Source organism: Pagrus major, chromosome 24, assembly GCF_040436345.1.
Source record: "Pagrus major chromosome 24, Pma_NU_1.0".
Classification (NCBI taxonomy): domain Eukaryota; kingdom Metazoa; phylum Chordata; class Actinopteri; order Spariformes; family Sparidae; genus Pagrus; species Pagrus major.
In genome coordinates, this window is record NC_133238.1 from 5,925,617 (window position 1) to 5,949,379 (window position 23,763).

Consider the following 23,763-nt stretch of genomic DNA (forward strand, 5'->3'; position numbering starts at 1 on the left):
ACCTGCTTCAGTTTGTAGGAAAGCCATGACAACTTGTTCGGTTCACTCAGTCTCAGTGGCCTGAGTGTTTGGCTCAGTGTCGCCTTCATGCTAAATTTGGAAATCAGTTGCATCAAGAAATATTTTAATGTGAAGGCGAATCCCACTTTGGAATTCTAATTAAAGTGTGTCTATTACCCTGCTCCATTTTCTGGATTGGCTCCATAAAAATGAAATTGACCCTTTTCCCATCTCTTACCTCTCCTTGGCTCCCTGGACAGTCCTCACACAGCTCATTTCAGTGAAGCATCAGCCTGGTGAAACACTCTGTCCTATCACACCAGACTGCCACCCACAAAGTCAAAGTGTCTGCAGTAGTTCTGACTGACACACTATGTGATACTGGGACTCCTTCCTCTAACATATGTGATACCTTTTCAATAGTCACACTAAAGATCATTTTACTCATGATACAAAAGTGGAATAAACGATGCCCTGATAATTTTGTTTTCTACGAGTTTTACGTCCCTAAGGAGTATAAGTATTCTCAGTATGTCCCATGACTGTCTGTGACTTTTTGTCCATCTTTTCCTCACATAAATATGATAGCAGTTTCACATGATCGTCTCTTGTGTCAGGTGACTTTGGAAAAGTCCCGACAGCAGTCCTACTTGGTTGGATTTGGACATTTCTGTAACACTTTCAGCATGATCAGTCTGAACTGAAGGTTGTGACATTGAAACAGAGGCTGAAGCAACAAAGTTCAGCACGCTCAAAGATAAAATTAAACACGTCTTTTCTGTCTTGAAAGCACTTTACAAATTTGCTACTCAATTTTGCACAAAGAAAATAAAATTATTTTAATAAGAAAAATAAATAGTTGAAGATTCTTAACCTGAGATCATTCTAACAAAATATATTTAAGAAGCTTAGTACAACCAGAATAATAATCAGAACATAATCTTTTACATCTTCATATTCATGTGAATTTATACACCGATCAGCCACAACATAACACTACTGACAGGTGATGTGAGTACCGTTGATCATCTTGTTGCAATGCAATGTTCTGCTGGGAAACCTTGGGACTTGGCAATGATGTGGATGCCCCTTGATCCCCTAATGGCAACGGCACTCCCCGACAGCAGGGGTTTCTGAAATCAGAGGATCCTTGAGACAAGCCTAATCATCCGAGTGAAAATTGGTGCAGCCTGGTGTGTTTACCAAGGTGTTTTTTTTCTAACTATTACTAAGGGGCACGAAAATCAGACAGTTTTGAATGAGTGGCTTTAATATTTCTTAAGTACAGCTGGAAATCTTAGCCTTTTATTGTAGTGTGACAGTGGAGGTTGGGGAGAGACCATCAGATTCCTAATCATCGTCAGGCGGGGCTCCGGGCTGCCACCATTAAGTCGCATTTGTGAGCAGTTTTGGAGACAGTGCAACCAAAGTTCAATACAAGGAGCACCTGTGGAACTTGAAAATCCCCTGTGATTTTGTTTTTTTAAAACCATCATTGTTTATCATGTGAAACACCAGGAACAGCGTTACCACTTGTAACGTTTTGCTCAAAAGATCTCAAAAGAAAACAAAACACTGATCCATTTCCTCAATACATACCAGGTTTGTGCCTCTACTTACGAAACCCAATCTGACACCCTCTCCCCTAAAGAGAGGAAGAGGATGTGAGATATTGCCTGGGCGTGGGCGAAAAGTGACCATGACCAGATTGTCATAGTGTACAAACAATGCACCATAGTGACGATACAGCCATGTGTTTTGTTACACGTGTTGCTTCTAAATTCTGAGCTGGTGCACCTAAGATTGTCTGTAGAGAGCCCCAGTGCTACTAGTGGGAAAAGTTAGTCTGGAGCCCTGCCTCAAGGGCACAGTAATACTCAAACCAGATAACAGAATTGTAAAGAATAGAATAGAACTTTATTAGACACCAAATTGACTTTGGCACATCCAAAACAAACACATTAAAGTTATTTGTCTTATATGTGAGCAGGCCACATGCCTAGAGGATAAATATCATACCTAAAAAGCTTAGCCTCTTTAAGCTTTGAGTACAGAAGCTGTAAAAGATCCTCTTTGGTACTGTTGTTTTTATAGAGCCCCGACTCTCAGGTGCTACAAGTCACATCCATGCAAAATCAATAAAACAGAAACTGAAGTTAGACAAATGTAGCACATATTAAGAATAAAAAGCCTGCATTTTCTAAAAGATGGTGTTGTCTTATTTCAGTGACTAATCTGTTAAGATAAGATAAGATGTACCTCCATTGATCACCTGTAGGAGAAATTCAATTTGGCACAGCAGCAGAGGGGAAACAATCAGTGTGCAAAACGATACGACACAAAAAGTAGCAGCACAAGGTAGGAGTTGGAATACAAAATAACAAAATACTGCAATAAATAGATAAATTACAGTAAAATACACACACTAGACGGATCTTTGTGCATATACCTGTGCAGTGTTCATGTAAATGTGCACTGTCTGTTGTGATAACTGTATGTCAGTGAAGCCCTCTGCTGACAATTATGTGACCAAACCATTTTTGCTTTCAACGAAAGTCATTCATTTTTCAGTGCTCCCCACTGAACTGGAAAGGGCTGTTTAAAGCACTCATTATTGAAAAAACATTGAGTATAAAACCTTGATTCAGACTGTTAGTTGGAATAATAAAAGCACTCAAAGTGGTCAGCACTCATCATGCATTTACATCTTGTGAATGAAATGTCTAATGGCAAAAGACCAAAATTGAATTTTCCTCTCTAACACATATGTGATAATTAATGTGATATTTTGGTTGATGGATACAGTTTTTCACAGGATGTCAATAGTAGTTTAAATCCATATTTTTATACCTTTACCATCCACTCAACAACAAATTCAGAGTCATTCTGAAGTAAAAAGTTTCCACCTTAAGTCCCACAGCAGCCCCTTTACTATTATTATTAATATTGTCTCCTCTTAAACAAACCATTTAAGTTACGAAATGGTCGTATCATGTTATCCTCCTCCCATTTTGCCTCAGTGACCCAGATTTTCCACCTATTACAGCACCAGTTTTGGAGAAGAAAAACAAAAAACACATGAGCGGAGTCTGTGGCGCTTCCAGACGCCCCCATCCCACAGTCTCCTGACTCTGGAGCTTTTCACTCGGAAGGCAAGTGGCGTGTGACAAACTGGTGCGATTATGCGCCTGTCTGCCCCGTGCGTAATGCATTTAGAGGCTGGTCCCATTATGTAATTTGTGGGTAATGACTTGTCCAGGCTGGAGCAGAGGGAAGAACAGGAGAGCTGGGGAAGCATTTAGTGGAGTGCAGTGCAGCAGCAGAGGGCCTGTGGGTGGTAGAAACACTAACACACACACTGAATCTTCAAAACAGCTGTGAACAACGGCTGCTCTGTCTACAGCACAACGTCGTCATAGCCCCCAGACTCTAAATGGTGACCTCTCCTCCATTTTGTTCAAACTTATCCAGGTGATTGTGTGTAAGCTCTTGCCCACCTTACCTGTTCCTTGCATCATGCTGTTTTTGCAGAGCACAAATTGGGTTTGCTCACTGTGACAGTGTGTGTGCAGCTTCAGAGGAGCAGGCTGGAGATGACATTTATTTCTCTCCACAGGTACCCGCCGTTCTTTGATGACAATCCGTTTGGAATCTATCAGAAGATCCTGGCCGGAAAACTGGAATTCCCACGCCATCTGGATTTCTATGTCAAGTAAGCTCCTGACACCAGGCCGGCGTCAAATTACAACAGGAATCTGTGTGTGTGTGTATATGTGTGTGTACTTTTGGCATACATTAATCCTTAATTTCTTTGTTTGTGCTCGAGTTGTCACTCAAAAAGTCTTGCATAATTTTTCGCGCCTCCCTGCAGACAGTGTTTCATTCAGACAGAACCAGGCGTTGCGGCGATTAGCAGCAGAGTCGTGCAGTAGTGTGATAGTATCATTCCATGACCTATTTGTGTGTCCACATATGTCCATAGTGCCAGCGTTTTTTGTTCCCAATGAGGAGCAAGCGTCTGTGGCAGCAGGCGGCTGCCCAGAGAAAGGGCTTTGAGTTGAAAATCTCTCTCGTCTCCCTGGCGATGTCACCATCGCTCTTTCTGACCTAGGCGATGAAAGTCACTGTATTTTTGCTTTCTATGGCCTTATAGTCTTTATATTTGCCCGTGCAAAACAATGGCTTTAGCTCTGTCATTATCTTAACAACCTTCTCCTGAAAAAATGCCACATAAGGATTGCCATCTTATCAGTGAGGGCCTTCATATATGTTTCTGCCTCCTGAGGATGAGTGGGTGAAAAGTAAGCATTTGATGTTGCTCCATTTGTTTCTGCTTTCACTTGGGTTGCAGATAGCAGGTGAGTCCACAGATACGTTGTGGTTTTAGAATAAGATGGCTCCTTTTTACAAAGCCTCATCCTTTTTGGTTATTTTTCCATCAACAGTGTAGAACACAAACTCCCTCCGCACCCTGCTTCTAGGATGATTGGTGTTTTGATTATTTGCTTGTTTTTTCTTGATGAGCATAGTCTCCTGGTAGGCCACTAGGGCTGCAATAGTCACCTGATCACCTGGACCAAAAGCCAAACTTCTTGTGTTGTTGAACATATTAACAATCAATTTTGAATTCAATCAGTCAAGTTATAAACGTCTAAAAATAAGAAAACAAAAAGTAAAAATGTAACACAATTGAATCTACAAGGTTAAGCTCATATTATGTGTATTACATCTTAAAGGCAATAATTTACCTAATGCCTGTTTTTTATGAAGCAACATTTGACCAGGAAGAAATTAAATTTCAGTACAAATTATATCAATATGTAATTTAAATATTTACTGGATAATAATAGTAAGTTTAACTGACAGGTGCTGACTAATGAGAGTAGCAACATTTCATCGTGTAGTCGACTAATCAATAATCAACACCCCGAGTTCACACAAAAGTCTGCCTAGATTCCACTGTAAACACGGCCATTCATTCAATTGCAGGGTGTCACCATGAGATGGCGCTTCCCTCACAAAAAACATATACAGCATATATGCCCTTTAAACCTAAAACATATTATTCTACCCCATTACATCTCAGTGGCAAATATTACTTTTATCCCACTACATTTATTTTAAAGCTTTAGTTAGTTTAGTAAGCGTTAGCCCAACTGGTTACTTTACTTTACTTACTTAATTTATACTTAATCTAAAGTTGTAGCTAGGTTATATTATTATAGGTTAAGCCACCCAGCAGTATAAACAGTTGTTAAAATTAGTTCATCCTCTACCTGCTGCAGCCCTAAAGTTCTGAACACATTAATGCATCAATAGTTATAATTCGAGAATATACTATACGTATATTATTCTGAAATGGACCATTTGTTTATTCCGTCATGAACGTCTATTTATTTAGTGTGAAATCAGTCAATGAAGATCTTTCTGCTCTGATTAAAATGTCTCTCACTGACACACCCCAGTAGCTCAGTTTGTAGAGCGTGCAGCCTATATACAGACACTCTGCAGAAGCCCAGGGTTGGAGCCCAACCCGTCGTCTCTCGCTGCATGTCACCACCATGCCTCCCATCATCTCCCAAGCTGTTCCGCCAAGAGAAGTGAAACATTTCCCCCCACCGACTTGTTTCACAGTTTCGTTAGAATTTTTGTAGCCTCCACTTTCATAGTACATAAACAAAATGGCGGGGGCTTCCGGTTCACAAGCTTTCTCTATTTTAGCTAAGCGCTAGACTAATAATGTTCCTCATAGCATATTGGAGGATGAAAATGCAGTGTAGTAACAGATTCTTGCTTCATGTGTTATCTGCACAACCAGATTTAGACAGTTTGATCGGAGTTTAGAGAGCGAGCGGCAGCTCTCGCTATCAAGATCTGTCTGAGCTCTTTGTGTCTGTAGACGCACGCTGACAAAATGTGGGACAAAATTCTCAAGTTGATTCACCAGCCCTGCAGCCGCCAGATGAGCATGGGGGCTGGAAGACCTGAGGGATGTCTATTGAATAAGTATTTGGCCTCTGTCACCTCCCAAGATATGCAGAGGATGTTTGTGAACACACTTTTAGAAACTGATTGCACCTCTTTTATCATCCGCCACTGTGTGAGGAATTTCTGATGAAAAATATCAGAAAAATTATACAGCGCAATGACAATAGTTTCCACTGAAAATGTGTCACCTGAGCATAATAGTTCATGCGTCTTGTAACCAGCCACGGCCAGTGAAATATTCAATTACAAATATGATCATGGACCAAGCATATTTAAAGATTATTTACCATATCATGAGGTCATCAATATTATGCTTCAGCTTTTTGTTTTTCAACAGTACTGCATAGAAGGTAAAGTAATATAGCTGGGGAATTAATGATGTGGGGATGGGACAAACTATTATAGTAAAAGAGCTGAAAACATTTTTTTTGTTTTGTTTGTTATTGTAGTTTTATAAATGTAATTTCTAATGCGTGTGGAAATCCGAGAGCAAACTTTGTTTTGCCACAGTGAAAATATTGTTTTTGTGATTAAACTGATTGAAACAGAATATTTTGTTAGATAAAGACATGTTGTGGATTTGGAAATGACTACATCGATTTCGAAACTCTCTCACACACGTCAAATACTGTATGCCCATGATACAGTAAGAACAGCTGATTTCACACTGAAGTAATGCTTCAGCCATTGCAACTGGTTTCCACACATGGCGCTTAGGGGTGTTACGATTCGGCTCCGCGTTAACTATGGGGGATCTCAATCCAGTCACGGACTCCCTCAGGCCTGAGCACGGCCCGTCACAGGCCGATTAGAGCCCCGTCAGGGAGGAACAGGAAGTTTTAAGAGGTTTCATCTGTATGACACCCTCTATCCTTAAAATATTCTGGTTGTTTATTGTTGATCAAAATACTAATCAAATTTAAATAAACTAAGTCTAAAAAATGCTCAAATCGGCCCAAAAAAGTTCCCCTGAATATACAAGCCAAACCAGGAACATGACCGGAATGTCCTTAGCTTTAGCTCCAGCCGTGGTGCCAGGACTCCTAACTTTAGCCACATGGTGCCCATTTAAAACCAAAACCTGGCCTGCAGGTGAACATGTTCATAAGCTGTGGCCAGTCAGGAAATGATAGACTCCCTATTGAGAGTCACTGACGCACTCCACCAGTCTCCCCCAACCACCACCACCACCATTTAAATGCCTATTAAAGCATAATACTTCAAACGATTGTGGGGCCACATTGGCTGTCGATTGGGTCTCTAAGTGCTGCAGTCCCCTTTAACACAGGGACAATGAGCTCCCTGGAGCTAAAGAGGGGCTTCAGGTTGACCTGCAGTCACTAATGACACACCCAGCTGATTTGGACAGGTTCCCCAACCGCTCACACCGCCCATTAGACCAGCTGGAGGGCGCAGGAATGTGCAAGATTACAGGCTCTGCACACTTTGAGTGTGTGTGTGTGTGTGTGTGTGTGTGTGTGTGTGTTTGTGTGTGAGTGAGTGAGTGAGTGTGTACACACACACGCACCCACTCACTCAATCAGTCCTGACACAGTGGCCCCGGAGAGACCAGACACACACTGCTTCCCCTGATAATTCAGCGAAGCCACAGCTTCCTACTGTTAAGCCATCTATCTTGCAGCCAGCAGACAGAAGGATTTTTAATATTTCCACCATTTATATCACTCTTACACAGTTCCACGTCACACACTCCCATCCATCAAGAAGTGAAAGGCCTTGCAGAGGACTGCAGGCAGACTGCTGTGTCTCCAGCAGCAGCTGCTGCTGAGCATCAGACTGGAGAACTGTCCCAGGGTGACCCTGGCAGTTAAAGTCTTGTAAGACATTAGTCATAAAATTAGTTGGTTGTTAAGGACTTGTTATAGACATGTTGACATTGTGTTGACCTGACCTTATACCCTCTGCACCACCTAGACACCTTCCTCTGCTGTCTTTATGTGCTGGGAAGTCTGCATGTTATTCCTTAGATGTGTTTGGTTCCCCAGGGGGCTGACAAGAATGTGTTAGAGGGACTTAAATGGGTAACTCTAACCCTATTCTTAATTGTCACAATGCTCTGCCATAGGGCAGAGCTAGGATCCACATCAAATTGTACTCACTCATAGATACCCGCCACCTGATTTCTTTTTATCAAGATCCATGTATGATTCTCTGGGAAATTAGCATTTAACATAGTGAGAAAAAAATCATGGACCTGACCTTTTATCTGGACCCACACCCAAATTTAATGTTGTCTATTCTGGGCCAAGAGCCAGTGTAATCCTGCTGACCAACCAACTAACCAACCAACCAAAAAAACATAACCTCCTTAGTGGAGGTATTAACTCCTCCAGCCTATTGAGTGCCTTACCAATACCCCTTTCACACTGGACAAAAAACCCACGAATACCCACTAACACCTTGCTTTTGTCTTAATGTGAATATGTATAATCAGCATTTACTCAAGTGTTCAATGACCGATTGACTGTGTTGGAAACACAACATCCGGGTGGACATGCTAACATGTGGGTACAAAGTAGGGAAGGGGAAGACAGGAGAGGGTGAGGTAGTTAGGGGTAGGAGGCAGGTTGGGGTTTTAGGGGGAAGGAGGATGATGATGTCTCCCCTGAGTCCAACCAGCAGCAGGTTCCTCCTCTCTACTGAACATTTCAGTAATTCTCTCCTCTCTCTCACCACTCGTCCTCATCTCCTGCTCCTGCTCACGTTGTTTGTACTCCATCTTTGCTTCACCCTTCTCCTTCATCTCCTCTGCCTCATTTTCCACCTTTACTCTCTCTTCCTCCATCTTCCCCTCCTCCTCTTTCACTTTCTGCCTCCTCCTGGACCGTTAAAAAAAAGGAAAGAACAGTATTTTATTTTTACTTTACATAAACAAAGCTGATTCTGAAGCAGTCCAACACAAGCTGTTAGAATCCAACAGGTGACTATTGTGAAGTAAAGTGATGATCTGATGCAGCGTACCTGCAGCTGGGCAGACGTGGACACAAGGCTCTCCTCCTGAGCATCACGCCTGCTCCTCTTTAGCTCTTGCTCTGTCTGAGCCAGCAGGTCCAGGGTGTCCACATAGGTCTTGGTGATGGACCGCCTTTTCCTGATGGCCTTCTGTAGCAGCAGCATGGTCTTTGTGGTCCAGCTTCACTTGGAGCTGGGCCACCTCCACCTGGCTGTTTGCCACCATCTGATCCTGCCCCGTTAATTTGGAGTTGAGCTCCTGAAAAGAGAAAAACAGTATTTTTTTTTTTTTTTACTTTACATAAAAAAAGCAGATTCTGCTCTCTGGAGGAGTTGGACTTTGTGGTCCAGCTTCACTTGGAGCTGGGTCACTTCCACCTGCAAGCTAGTCACCACCTGCCCCTGTTTGTTTAAGTCAGTGGTGAGCACCTGAAAAAAGAGAAGCGGTAGTTTAATTTTACTTTACATAAACAAAGCTGATTCTGAAGCAGTCCAACACAAGCTGTTAGAATCCAACAGGTGATTATTGTGAAGTAAAGTGATGATCTGAGGCAGCATACCTGCAGCTGGGATGAGGTGGAGTTGGAGGCAAGGCTCTTCTCCAGAGCATCACATCTGCTCCTCCACTGCTCTGATGACCAAGCCATCACACGGGCGGTGGTTCTGGCCCTTTCTAGAGCGTCTTCCTTCTCAGTCAGCTCTTTCTGTAGCTGGCTCAGTTTGACCGGGCTCTTTTTCAGCTGGCCAATCTCAGTCATCAGAGACTTGTTGTGAGCTGTGAGAGACTTGCTTTCGATGATGGCGGAGTACAGGACATCTCTGAGTTCCTTCACATCTGGGTGAGGGAGCTGCTCAGAGCTCTGCAGCTGTACTGCAGCCGGCATGCTCGGGCCGTAAGCGGCAGCAACGAACTGCATGGCACAAATGGCAAACCTACATGTCAGTCGTACAGTCTTATGTTGACATTGGTTATGAGGTACTGCATTTCCCAATGTGGCTAACACAAGAGAATTATTAATGATTCATTGAATGTATCCTGTTTGAAAATGAATCTGCTTTCAAATGATTTACTATGTTTTTTGAAGCTTAAGACAAAATATGAAGAAATAACAGCAAATTTGAGGCTGGACGAGAGAGGCACAGTACTGAAAAAACTCTGTTCAGGTCAAATAAGAAAATCTTACCAGGGTTCTTTCACTGGGACTTCTGTCCATGGCGACACGGTGACGATATCGCAGCGGCAGTGAAAAGAGTAATCGTAATCAAATTTGGGCTCAAGTTGAAACTGTACTAGTTTCAGAGTTGAACAGAGCAGACTTAGATATCGAGATATCGCGAAGGTATCTGCTGAATAAATCAATAATCAAAGATTTCTTCTCAGCAGTGACAAAAACATGTGTACCCGTCAAATTGTTGAATGCAAAGAGGTTTTCTACAGAAGCACAGCCTAACATAGATGTGCATGATGGTGTCAACAGTCTGGAACTATGATGATCAAAACTGGTCATTATGGCAACGTGTGTCAAATTTAAAAATGTTTGAAAAATATACAAACAACCACAGTGTTGACACTTAAATTGTCACAGGAGTCAACACACTTCTGCTCTTCACAGTGGCAGGAGACAGTGAAGATGACAACATTTTTTATGGTGTGACAACCCTCAAATCATGTATTACAACTTACTAACCCAGAGCCCACATTCTTAAACACATAAAACAAGTCTGTGATGAAATATCTAAAGTGTTTCTCAGTTTTTCAGGGAGTTGTTTGTATAAATCAGTGGTAGCCTATATCACACACTTATATCAAACTTCTGGTTCTGTTTCCAGCTTCTTCTTGCTTTGTTTGAAATGACCACAAACACCAAATATCACAAATATCAACCCTTATGGCTAAAGATGAGGTTAGAGGCTCACTACAGTCAGTAGCGTACATCCTCTGGGAACCATGAATGTCTGTACTATGTTTTTCAGAATCCATCTTGGAGATGTTGAGATATTTTTAGCTGCAGTCTAGTCTCCATGAAATTTATCCGGCTCTTTATCTGCTAAATACTTTTTTAATAGTTTTTTCTCTCTCTGTCGCCAAGTGCTTGCTCATGAGGGAAATGTTGGGTCTCTGTGAATAAATGAATTAACGAGTATGGTCTAGACCTGCTCAATTTGGAAAGTATCATGAGATGACTTTTGTTGTGAATTGGCGCTATAAAAATAAAGATTGATTGATTGATAAAATCTTGTTTGAACGAATTGGAACTAACACATAATCTGTTACACAACACACAGCCTCAACTGTGACTAACTTTTTGTTGTGAAGATATGATGTTTATTCATGGCTTCTTAACTGTCTCATTTGAGTAGACTTTCTGTAACACAGCTGCTGCTTACTTACCTTGATCCAAAATTTTCATCTATGGTGTCAAATCCAAAATTTTGTGCCCTGTTGCTCTACCAGTTAGACTCTAACTGTGTCTGTCGGTTGTTTGTTGCTAAGCAGGTCATGTTCATCAGCTTTATCAGTTTTTTTTTTACTGGCAGCTCCCTGCTGCTACTGGAAAAGCTGTAGATGAGAGCTGAACCTCGAGGTCATAAAACCAAAAAGTGTGCTCTAAGAGGCTAAAAGGCTTTTTAGAGCTTAGGGTGAACTGCAGAGTTGGTGATAATTATCTATAATTAATGTTGGTAATATAACCGTAATGATTAATGCGGCTGAAAGGGGTAAAGAGATTGAAAATTGCAATTGGAAAAAGGAAAAGCAAACATCTGTTGGTAAAATGAACCACAAAATATCCAGTAGCCTTTTTTTTTTTCTTTTCATATCCTTCCTCCCTTGTTTTGTCCCCCATCATTTCTGGATAAATTTTCCTTCATGAAATCCATGAAAAGGCATAAATACAAATATTTTCCCCTCGAGCTGATTAAAATATTTCTCTGTGACATATCACTCCAAAGGCCTGTCTTTAAGCATAGGAGGGATTTAGTCGGAAACAGAGAAATAGCTGACTTGCCAACATCCAGCCGCTGTATTTATGAGCCTGTCAGCAGCTGTTGGGATGTGAGATACGGTACCTTCATCAAAAGCTCTCTGTTCGTCAGCAGCTATCACATTTCATCCGAAAGCCTACACTTTGCCATTTTAAGATCCCCGTGAATCATCCTCATTCCTCCCTCATGGATGTCTACATCACGTGCAAAAGTTTATAGTCTCAAAGATCCTGTCTGGAAAAAAGTGCTCACTTTCTTCAATTAAAAGATTGTCAGAGGGACACAACTCACTTAACCTGACCTCGTCACTTTTTTACAGGCTGTCAGGCTGCCTTTGGTGAGGATGAATTTGTCATTTTGACAGTGCTGGGGAGGACCTTCTGACAGTTTTTCCTCATGAGAGGGAGGGAGATTGTACAGCTTTGGATTCACTCACTGTTTCTTTCTCCCCCAGAGACCTCATCAAGAAATTTCTGGTCATTGACCGAGCCCGGCGGCTAGGCAACATGAAGGTGAGTTGGTTAGACTTCCTGTCTCCCTGAACCACATGGCACCATATTTCATACCTCTGCTAGGTAGTTTGACGTCAGCAGTATGAGGACAAGGACAGGACAGGAAAAGCCCTCAGTGTGACTGAAGCTCCACATGGTCCCAATTAGTCACAAATGAAGAAACACTTACAGAAGGTTCTGTTGAACTTTTAAGGTTTTATACTTCCAGCAGGTTGGATGCCTGTGGCTGCCTCTATTATAGGTCTGACTTGTAATATAAATATTTTCAGTCCCTATTATGAGCAACATACTTGCTCCTCTCAGCAACACAGTTATGGAAGTGTTTTTAATGACTCGTCAAGCCAAAACAACTCCAAGTTTTGTCAAATCTGCAGAGTACTGTTGGAGAACACAAAGACATATTCGCAGAACCTTTTTCCAGCACCAACACAGGACAAAACATGAGTTTAGTCATTCATTTAGTCTACAATGGAGATGTGTAAGCAGCCCACACATTACTCACTGCTGCTCGTGAAGCTTATTGCTATGAGCACTTGTTTATTACTGAGTGCAACCCAGATGAATATAACAACATTTTTATTTACTCTTCTCTTGTGTAGATTATGACGAGTAAACAGTTTAATAAGAAATCAAACTAAAACTGTAAAATCTTGAGTGCTCAAAGTATAAATGTTTGATAACCAGCACCACTGTAATGGTCAAATATTTTTCACATATCTACTAAATAAAAAATAAATAAGTTATAACACAGTGGTACAGAAACTGGAAGTTGGATTATGCCTCAAATGTTCAGTCCAACAGCTTCACTGTGCTCTTAGCTGTATATTGAATGTGGGAGATACACACGACCAAAACCTAGAGACTGCAACGTAAGATTTATATAACCATTATTTTGACTTGCATAACTTCTATACAGTTACCTAACTGACACAGGGTCACACAAGAAGTTGAGAGTACCTAGGTCTCAGGCAGGTAGTATAAATAGCTCAGTACTAATGTAGCAACAATGGCTGCCAGCAGCAATCTGAGCCCATTCTGACCCTTTCCATTAGAGCTCCAACCATTTCATGTGCAGTGAGCCTCCTTCCTCAAAGCAATACGTTGATTTACTGCAATGAATGTATCTTAAGAGAGCCTATCGAGGTTTGTCCCCTGATTATGAGATTGGAATTAAAAGAACACATAAATCTGCTCCATTTCACTCCTATTGAACCTCCTGAACAGCTCCATTTCAGAACCCGAACACACAAGAAGACATGTGAAAGGAAAGCATTTAGTCTAACTTCACTGTGTGCAGCCTCAGGAAGTTAAGAGCCATTTCTTTCTAGTGATCTCTTGGAGGAATTACTGAATGGAAAACAGTGTGTATGTTTTACATTTTACTGGGAGCCTGCCCCTTCATCATTTATCAATGGCTGCTGTGTAGATTCCCATTCAAACTGGAGGACTGGAGCTTTTCAATTAACATTAGTGAAAGGAGCTGCAGACTGAGAGCTGCTCTCAATAAAACAAATACTTGTCTAAGCCCAGTGATTAACACACATAATCCCAGACAAGATGATATTGATTTGTGGCTGCCAATATTCCAGTCACATCACTCATTAACACTGATGCAGCTGTGCCGTCACAGGCTGTCTCCTCATGAAAAGAGGCTGGACTGTGCCACTACAATGGAAGACTTCTACAGTGTTGAATTACAATTGCATTTAAAATATGCATTAATTAACTATCTAAAGTCTGTGATTGATTCTTGACTCTGTAGAAACACTCACAATGTTTATCATTTCCTGGTAGCAAACCCCTGTGTCACATAGCGTATGTATGTAGCGTACTAAACTGAAGTTAGCATCGCCCTGGTTCCCTCGACAAAAAGATTTTTGAATTGGATTTATGAATATCGCCAAAAATAACCTCTGTGACAAATACAAGTTAATGATACTTGCACGTTTTGTTCATCAAGATTATCTTCATAGGTGAACACCAATTTGTGATTTTTGAAGCATAAATTAAATCTCTAGCAGTAAAAAGCTAATGTTAGGCTATAAACAGACTACCTCACGATCACATGACTTAAACGTCACCACCACTAAGCGTCTTACTACACAATTACTATACAGGTTTTCTATAAACTGATCAATGTACAAGTTGTAAAGTCAGAGTTAGAATAGTTTGTAAAGACGGACTAGTGAGTAGATGAGTCGCTGTGATGACGTTTAAAGTCCTCTGTAGTCTCATTTACACAACATTTCCACTTGTTAGCAACTGCTGTTTTTAACACACGTAAGAGCTTTATAATTACACACTTTAAGTCCAAAAGTTTAGAGCCACAATGCAGCTGTGTGACTCTTACTTAGGCATAGCAGTGTTTTCAGCTAAATGCACCAAACACACCAACATACTTGCATTTTCAAAAGGACAATGCTAACATGCTGATGTTTAGGGGCTATAATGTTTACCATGTTCACATTCTGTAATTAACATTTATGTTTTTATTAACAATTAACAATAACAAAGCTAAATGGCAGTTAAATGCAGCTGAAGGGAATGTGTAATTTGCTATTTTTTTATTATAAACAAAAATATTGGACTAATTAAAATTTGAATGTGATGATGGCACAAGAGGAAAAGTCAGAGGATTACTAAAGTGATGAGGATTGATCTTCTTGAGACCATGGGGATCATTTTTTTGCCATTCATCCAGTTGTCTTCTGTCATTACCAGAGGCATTGAATAAGTACTGCACACCCACTTCAGTTCTCAGTTTGAGCTCATACAGGGTGGAAAGTGCCCGTCGTCACTCATTCATCTGCTCCTGCTGTTTGTATTGACAAGACATCAGCCTGATATGTGCACACAGCTGGCTGACTATGAGTCTGCACGCTGTACACTTAACTCCCATGGCTTCACCTCCCATCACAACAGATGATTTCTCATTGACACACAGTATCTGGGCACTCAGATTACTTAAATAAAATGAAATTAGGTCTAACCCACAGAGCAGCAGCATGGGCTCTGATTGGCCAGCTGTTACATATCAGTGGGAGTTGAGTGTTGGACTATCAGCGCACCTGCTGCTGCTCCGTGGGTCAGACTTAATTTTGTTTTATGGTGGTTCGTTTTCAAATTGAACTATTTTATCATTTAACAACCAAAAAAATTAAAAAGTTGTGAGTTGGCTATTTTGTCTCATTTGATGTCCATATTTAATTTTATTTAATTTTAATTAATTTTATTTATGCATCACTTAAAAGTAATTTAATTGCATTTTTCTTCTTTGTTCTATCTCCTTAATAGTGAAGGAAAGTGGTTGAAAGAGGAAAGAGATGAATATCATCAGGAGATCCAGTAATTCCAGTATTTGTGTCAATTATCTGATAATGAAATTTCACCCCAATCAACTTCTCAATTTGCGATGATATCCTTTATCCTCCCATCACTATATAAATAGATTTGAAATGCAGTTTTTAATGTCTTAATGTAATTTTATGTCCCTGTAAAGCACTTTGAGTTGCCTTGTGTCTGAATTGTGCTATACAAATAAACTTGCCTATTTACAGCCATGTTTTGTGTTTCAGAACGGAGCTGACGACGTGAAGAAGCATCGGTGGTTCAAGCCAATTGACTGGGACGCAGTTCCTCTGAGGAAACTGAAGGTGAGAGCTGTACTCTAAAGTATTAATTTAATCTGTCTGGTGATAATTAACTGCAGTAAGTAGGTGAGATTTGTGTTAAGACTGGTCCAACACTTAACCGTTAAATTTTCCATTGCAAAAAAGTTAGAGAATTTATTTTGGTTTTCAAAGGTGGATCATTGCTTATGAACTCACCCAGAATTCAGAACTTTTCCCAGTGCATGTTGAGGATTTTCTTGAAAAGAATCATGTAAAAACGTCTTTTAAATTCATGGGACCTTGCAAAAAATCCTGTAGCTGTACTCGAGTATTTGAAGGTTGGCCCTCAGAGCTAAATCAGTTTTTGTGATTCTTTGTATATCTATTCATAGCCTCACTAATTCTTTATTTCTCACTGGATTGGGTTTGAAATTTGTCCGAATCATCCAATAAACCCAAAGGATGATTTGTAACACGTATTAATTTAAATAGATTTATAACAAAAAATATTTTTTTACCCAAACTAAGAATTTGTCATTTTCAAAAATGCATCTCTCGACTAGTTCTCACTTTGTTGCAACCAAATGTTGTTTTACTTGTTCTAATATTGTTGGTATATTTAATATATAACATGATGATGATATACAGCTGTGGTCAAAAGTTTACATCGACTTGTGAAGGACATGTATATTATGGCAGTCGTCAGTTCCTGAATGTTCCGTTGTCTCCACAGCCTCCCATAGCTCCTAAAGTTTCCCATGAGGGGGACACCTCTAACTTTGATGTTTACCCAGAGGAGGACTGGAAGAAAGACCCTCCCGTGCCTCCAAAGGACTTGGAGATCTTCAAGAACTTCTGATCACTCAGCCTGGCTTATTTATTGATTAAATATCTTGAAAATTGACACAACATATTGTAAAGTTACTGTTACAGGTACTTTCATGGAGGAAATCCTTATTTATCAAAGCGGGAGAGTCGCATTGTATCTGAAATAATGACCTCCCCAAAGACAAACTCCAAATGATTGATACTGTGACGTGTGTCATACCACAGAGATGATTTGCTTTTTATATTTTTATTTATCTGACGTCAAAGTCAAACTTTTGCTGTTTTAAAGTTGTTTTTTTTTATCACAGTTTGTTCTCTGAGCCTGCTCATATGCAAAAAAACAAAAAAAGAAAAGATGTGGTTCCTTTGAAACCAAAAGACTGTTACTTTCTAGGCTTAAAAAAAAAGAAAAATCAGGTCTTTTTTTAATATTATCATGTTTTAATTTTGTATCTCTTTTTAAAATGTTCATGCGGTCATATTTAATGTGACTCCAGACTGGTGCTGTAACTGTCAGCTGGCCAGTTGTCATTAATGTGCGGTGTTAGACTCCTGATACTGTATGTAGTCGTGATTCAGCCACTTTATTTGAAAATGCGTGACCAGTAGCACTTGTTAAAAGGTGCCTTACATCACCATGACGGGCATGATGTCTTGCAATTACATCAAGTTCACTTGAAATAGTGCTTTTCTCAGCCATTAGCGCTGTGTGTAGTAATAATGGAAGTTGGTGTGAGGTGCTGTTACAGAGAACAGGCTGCTGAATGTTCTCTCATGTCTCCTACTTGTCAGCTTTCCCCCCAGTTTTCCTATTGCACCTCTTAAAACAGGTTCATTGACAGCTAATACTTTATTTCCACACAGCTGTTCCACTAATGAACAACTGACTTCTGGTTGACTTTATGCTCCCACTCACTTCACTCATCATCCTCATCCTCATCATCATTGTTGTCATGCATTTAAAGCCAAGTCACGTGTGGTGAAAGGTGTTTGGCACTCAATATTTAACCTCTCGCTCTACAGAGCTACATTAAAGTTGACCACCAGTATTTATTGACATTTCAGTTTGCCGTAGTCAGGCATTTTGGGGCAATGCCTTTAAAATAAATGATTTTGTCTGCTGCTATTCATATCTAAGTGACGATTTCTGAACATCACCCTTCGTTACCCAACTCAAAATATCTCATCGTGTTTGGACTAAAAACGGCACCGTGTCGAAAAAGCTCAGTGAGCCGTGTTGGTGGGGGCGTGATGCTTCAGCTATCAGTGACACGCTACACTGGCTGCATAGCACATCAGCATTAAATTATCATGTGGCTTGTGTAGACAGGATGTTAGACAATAAAGGAGGGTTGCAACTCATGATTATTTTCATCCTAGATTAATCAGTTGTGGTTCCCAAAGCCCAAGATGACATTCTCAAATGTCTTGTCTTGTCCAAAAAATGACTATAACTGAATATCAAAATAGTTATAGTTGACAATTAATCGATTAATCATTGCAACTGTACTATAAAACATCATGCAGAAAAGCCTCTTTTAGTAATAATTCCCCAGGTTTTAACAGAAAACTGGTTTTGTTTTGATAGTTTTTTGTCATGTTTTGCAATTGATCGTTGTTTGCAGATAGTCGGACAGGACTCCCACAAGTTCAAACAGTAGTTTTGTGCTAAAGCTTTCAAATGAGACATAATTTCATGTTGCAAATTCCAGCTTCCATCCCAAAAAATGGTGTAGTGAGCCCCTGGTATCTAGTCCTGGTTTGTCCTATCTCTTATCATATCACACCACTCATGCTGGTGTGGTTCCTGGAACATTATAATTGATAATGTTCCGGGAGCATCAGTTTAACTTATGAGAAAGGAACAACATCCACAACTGAATCAAGCTGTTGTGGCTGAAAGGTTCAGTACAGGACTGCTGGGAACATATTGTTATACTGTTCTCTTGTTGTTTTTACACCAACTTCACTTATTATTTTCCATTTTATTGAGTTTTCTGCTGCAGTTTGGTTTATCATAACAGGTTTTGCGCTAAAATCGTCACTTTAACAAAGTTAACCATGTGTCAGGAAGGACATCTTCTCCCATGTGCTAATTTTCTGGTGTTTTTCCTGAGTTGCAAAGCTTTGACATTACAAAAAAACCATGATTGGTCAGTTTTAATGATGTTCCTGGAGCAACGTTAATTATAATGTTCCAGGAACAATGTGTGTAGTCCTTCAGATGATTGATTAATCATCACAGCACTCTGCTGGACAGCTTCACACTACACTGCAACAGAATTTGAGCCAACTGTCCTGCCGGTCAGCTCTGTGTCACAGCTTCACTGTGCTGTGTTTCTCCCACAGTGCTAATGCTGGTCCGAACAAAGCCATTGTTTTATTTTCAGTGTGTGTTTGAGGACATGTTGTCATCTGCCAGCCTCTCATTGGTTTTGATCCTGTTTTGATACGCAGCTGACATCAGTTTGTGTGTTACCTTTGTGTGTTGTTGCTTGACTGCGCAGGAGTAAACACTTGAAACACTGAAGTGTTTTTGTGTGTTTTCTCTTAACAACCTGGATGACAGTTGTTCGGCCAGATATTGAGCAGGCACCTGTCATCCTCATCACTGTGTTTCCTCTTTCACACGTTTTCATCACACTCCCCACCATCCACTAAAGACAAAAGCTTCTTCCTGTGATTGATTTTGTTTTTTTGTTTTTTTGTTGCTCTCACATCACAACTGTTCCTGAGCATCATGATGTGGAGTGGATCAGTCTGAACAGAGCCAGTGTCAATAAATGACATGTTGACTAATATTCTTCTTTTAATGCAGAAACACATGACATGGAGTCTGTATGTTTGAATAAGGATCCTTTAAATGTGGCTGTTAAAGGGTTGTGACAAAGATATGTACTGAGTGGGACATTTTACACTTGAACTTTGAAACTACACTATAGATAAATGCAGTGAACTGGCAATTAAATTAGTGTCATTGACAACAAATACAGCACAAGTATATTATAGCTGAGAGAAAAACTAGCTGTTTTTGAATCACGGGCTGTATTCACAAATCATCTTGAGGCCAAAAGTTTCTCTTAACTAGCCGAATAAGAAGAAACTCCATTGTCTTCTTTTGTTCAACACATTCTTCAGGCAGACTCCTGTCAGCTAATAAGACCACGTAGCTCCACAGCTAACTAAGCTACTTGCTAACAGCAGCTAGTCGCTCCAACCAAAGATAGCTACAGCAAAGAGTATAGAGTGGTGTTTTAATGAGTTCTAAAACCTGGAAATCAGTTAGCATTAACCTAAGACATTACTTATCACCCACCTACAATGCAGTACTGAGTTCTCTCCCAAGACAGCTTAACAACCATTCACACCTGGGCTCACCTAACCCTAGCAAGGGGTCCTAACGACTCTGAAACTCAGAGCTCACACGTGTCCTTAATGACTCTGTAGGGACACTCCCACACAGAGTTTAAAAGCCTGCAACTCCCCGCCAGTTAGTTAGAACTGAAGAAGCCTCTTGGATGAGAAACAAGTCCAGTTGCCTACGATACAGCACTTAGAGTTAGCATTTTAATCATAAAGCGCTGACGCGTCTTAGAAAACTGCAGTTGCGAACAAGTGTCTAAATGAGACTACAGAGGTTGTCGGGGACGTTGAACGTCTTAGCGTTTTAGCCTGCACAAATACATCATCCCTACACCACTATATAGTGAGGAGCAAAAAGAGGTTTTGCTGCCCTCTATAGTTTTGGAGCTACTTTCAAATTCTGACCATTTCTTACAAATGATACCTTTAAGCTCAAACTTTGAGCTGGAACCTTTAGTGTCTTATATGAAGACCCTGAGTGGTTAGATTGAGATACTTTGTGAATATGGCCCCAAGCTGTAAACTAGTCTATTGTAACTATCAAATGAAGCAGTGCATCATGAACATTAAACCACCTCATACATATCTTTGGCTGACATTTCTTGTTACTATATACTCTACACACTTATACTGATATTACTGTGATCATATTAATTAATAACCGAGCTGATAAACCACTGGAAGATGATAAAATTCATATGTCTGCACAAAATCTGAAATGGCAGCTTCATATTGAATCCATTGCCATTGTTTTTAAAACACACTAGTCGATTTGACATTATTTATTCAACATCAATGAGACAAACTTCTAGTCAACATGTTAATCATGTCATCATCATCATATCCTCCCTTCTACAGTGAACACGTGCAGTATACTATATGGGCCTGCACAACACATGTATTCCCACAGTAGTAGCTCCTGAGTCTCCTGTTTATATTTAGCTGATAATAATGTAAAAAATGTCATCACCTCTGTCTGGAAATGCCTGTACTGTCACATACCACACTGTATGTAAAGCTTTTTCTGCTGAGTAGAGGAAACTGGACTGCTCTCAGTGAGGTGCTCGTCCATTTAGAGCAGTTTTTTGTACAAAGCATGTTGTCTTTGACTTCCAGCCCCGGCCCATTATGTCTTACCCATCGATATGCTTTAGATTTCAACCTTTGCCTTTAAAATGTTTGCTTTGTCAGCGCAATCATACATCATTTTATACCCAGTACATAACAATGCCTTTTAATATACGGTAACTCCCTTTATACTCTGGATTATGGAACTCTAAGCAATGGCTCATGTTTGTATGAAGACTAAAGAGTCTTTGGAAATGTTTGGAAAAGTGAAATGAAAGAAAACATGTTTCTCTTCTTCTCTTGTCCTGCCTGTTCATTCCTGTCCTCCGATCGCTCAGCAGCTGCTGCCGAGCGTCGCTCTGAAGGTCAGCCGGCGGCCTGTGCAGTCAGTCAAAGCTTTTATATTTACAAAATGGAAATCTGACATTTGGGAAATGGAATGATGTCGAAAGCTTCTACAGTCTAAGGTTTTCATGACAAAATATACTGATTCTCTCTGCAAACAGCTCTGTGTGTGGCTGCAACAAAGTAGAGCATCAGTATACAGTACACCACAGGAGACAGCACAGTCTTCTATCTGTTTAGACAACATGCTGCTTTTTTCCACAGACTGTGGTCTGCTCCACACAAGAAATATAAACTTTGTCAGTTTTATTCCCACTGATACAAAGCTGACTGGGTATGGTCTGGAATTCTAACACTGGGATATTTTTTATCTGAACAGAAAACATGTAACATTACAAGACTGAAATATTTGATAAAAAAAAAAAAAATCAATAATCATTTAAAACAAAAGCTATTCATATCAGAGGCCCAGTCTGTAGTGGTGCACTGAAAACAGCTGTCTGCTGAAATGAATTTGATGAGAGCTGAGTTGGTGGGTCATAACACCAGAACACAAGCTACAAGAGGTTCAAAAGCTCAACAGAGCGGAGGGGAACTGAAGAGTTGGTAATACGTTTCTGTGGGTCCATCACCAACAATGACAGCTTTATCACTGCACATAGTCATTTGATCCATTCTTAACATGAAAATAATGATCATTGCGTTTTATTTTTTCACAACACATACTCATACCTAAACAACTGAATAGGTGGAATGCCAGCGACTCCCGAAACAACATGACCTTAGTCGTACACTGATGGTTTTATGAGGTTTAGGCAAGAAACCTACTTGTTGAGATTTAGGAAAACACTGTGGTTTGGCTTGAAATAACTACATTACTAATGTAAACTCAGTTACAAATGTACGTACATAAGTTACTTTATATCCTTATGCAGACTTTGTCACTCTTTACACTAACTCACCCGACTTCCTCTTTTGCTGCCATGATAATTACTATGTCCACTAGAGGTCGCTGCACAATGTCTTTTAGGTTGAAATGATGTGATTAGATTATAGGTACAAAAGGTCAAAGGTCAACTTCACTGGGACTTCATAAAGTTCTACAAAAACACTTTTCTGTCTCTCAACACCATAACTCGGTAACAGGAGGGCAGAATGTGTGTTCTATCAGAATCAGCTTTACTGACCAATCATAAACCCACAGAAGGAATATGACCTATAAGGCGTCTACACACCAAACTGATATCAGAGAACTAGCTGCGACAAAGGCTGACTGTTGCGTCACCTCATGTCTCCTTTATCTCAGCCAAAAAGCTGCACTTGAACACACCGCAAAGACCACAGCTGGCGGCCAACTAGCTTGTACATTTTGGACACCACTTTCTCTAATATAGCCACTAGTAATGGAGAATATGTGTGATAGAAAGTTGTTAATGTCACTGATGGAGAGTCAGAGGCTAGATCCACTTACCTACACAGCCAATCAGAGTGATCTCTCTCACCCATGAGCCGACGACTATTCTACATGCTGAACTGGTCAAAAAGGCCTCCGACAAGGGCTGTCCTGTGACGACGGTGCGGGACACACCGCATTGACTAGACCCCCGGATAGACTGCCCTGACAATGCCCTGCAGCTGACCCTCAGCCTGGTGTGTAGGGGTCCTAACAGACATACGGCAGCAGTCCAACACAAACTCACTGGTGTGTGTTAAGATTCTGATTGTCGTTGCACCACGTGAAGAAGCTCTCTATCAGTCTTCTATACTACTCTGTAAGAATAGTCTGTAAGCGAAGACAGCAGGTTTCTCACTGGAAATTATTCACTTGAACCAACCATGTTGAAGTTCCATTTGGCCAAAAATAAATACCTTTTATTTAATTCTTTCAAAGTCTTCACATCATGTATTTTACGAGTCTGGACCGACATGGATGTAAATGCAGCTGACAGTTTGGCATAAGCATCCAACAGCGAAGCAGTAATCCTAGTTGGATACTAACTTTTTAATACTTAATACTCTTTTTGCCGCGTTAAAGAAATTAATCAAAGAATTAATGACCAAATTCAGTAAGTTGCTCAATTTTACAACTA

General features: G+C 40.3%; 1 protein-coding gene across 1 annotated transcript in view; it reads left to right on the plus strand.

The window, feature by feature from the left end:
• Positions 1-17,275, plus strand: part of prkx (protein kinase X-linked) — a 44,869-nt gene extending 27,594 nt beyond the window's left edge. Inside the window, exons 5-8 of the mRNA XM_073462471.1 lie at positions 3,617-3,712; positions 12,401-12,458; positions 16,034-16,111; positions 16,803-17,275. Coding sequence (XP_073318572.1) covers positions 3,617-3,712; positions 12,401-12,458; positions 16,034-16,111; positions 16,803-16,928 — 358 coding nt within the window. The 3' untranslated portion in view covers positions 16,929-17,275. The remainder of the gene's footprint in view (positions 1-3,616; positions 3,713-12,400; positions 12,459-16,033; positions 16,112-16,802) is intronic.
• Positions 17,276-23,763: the final 6,488 nt, after the last annotated feature.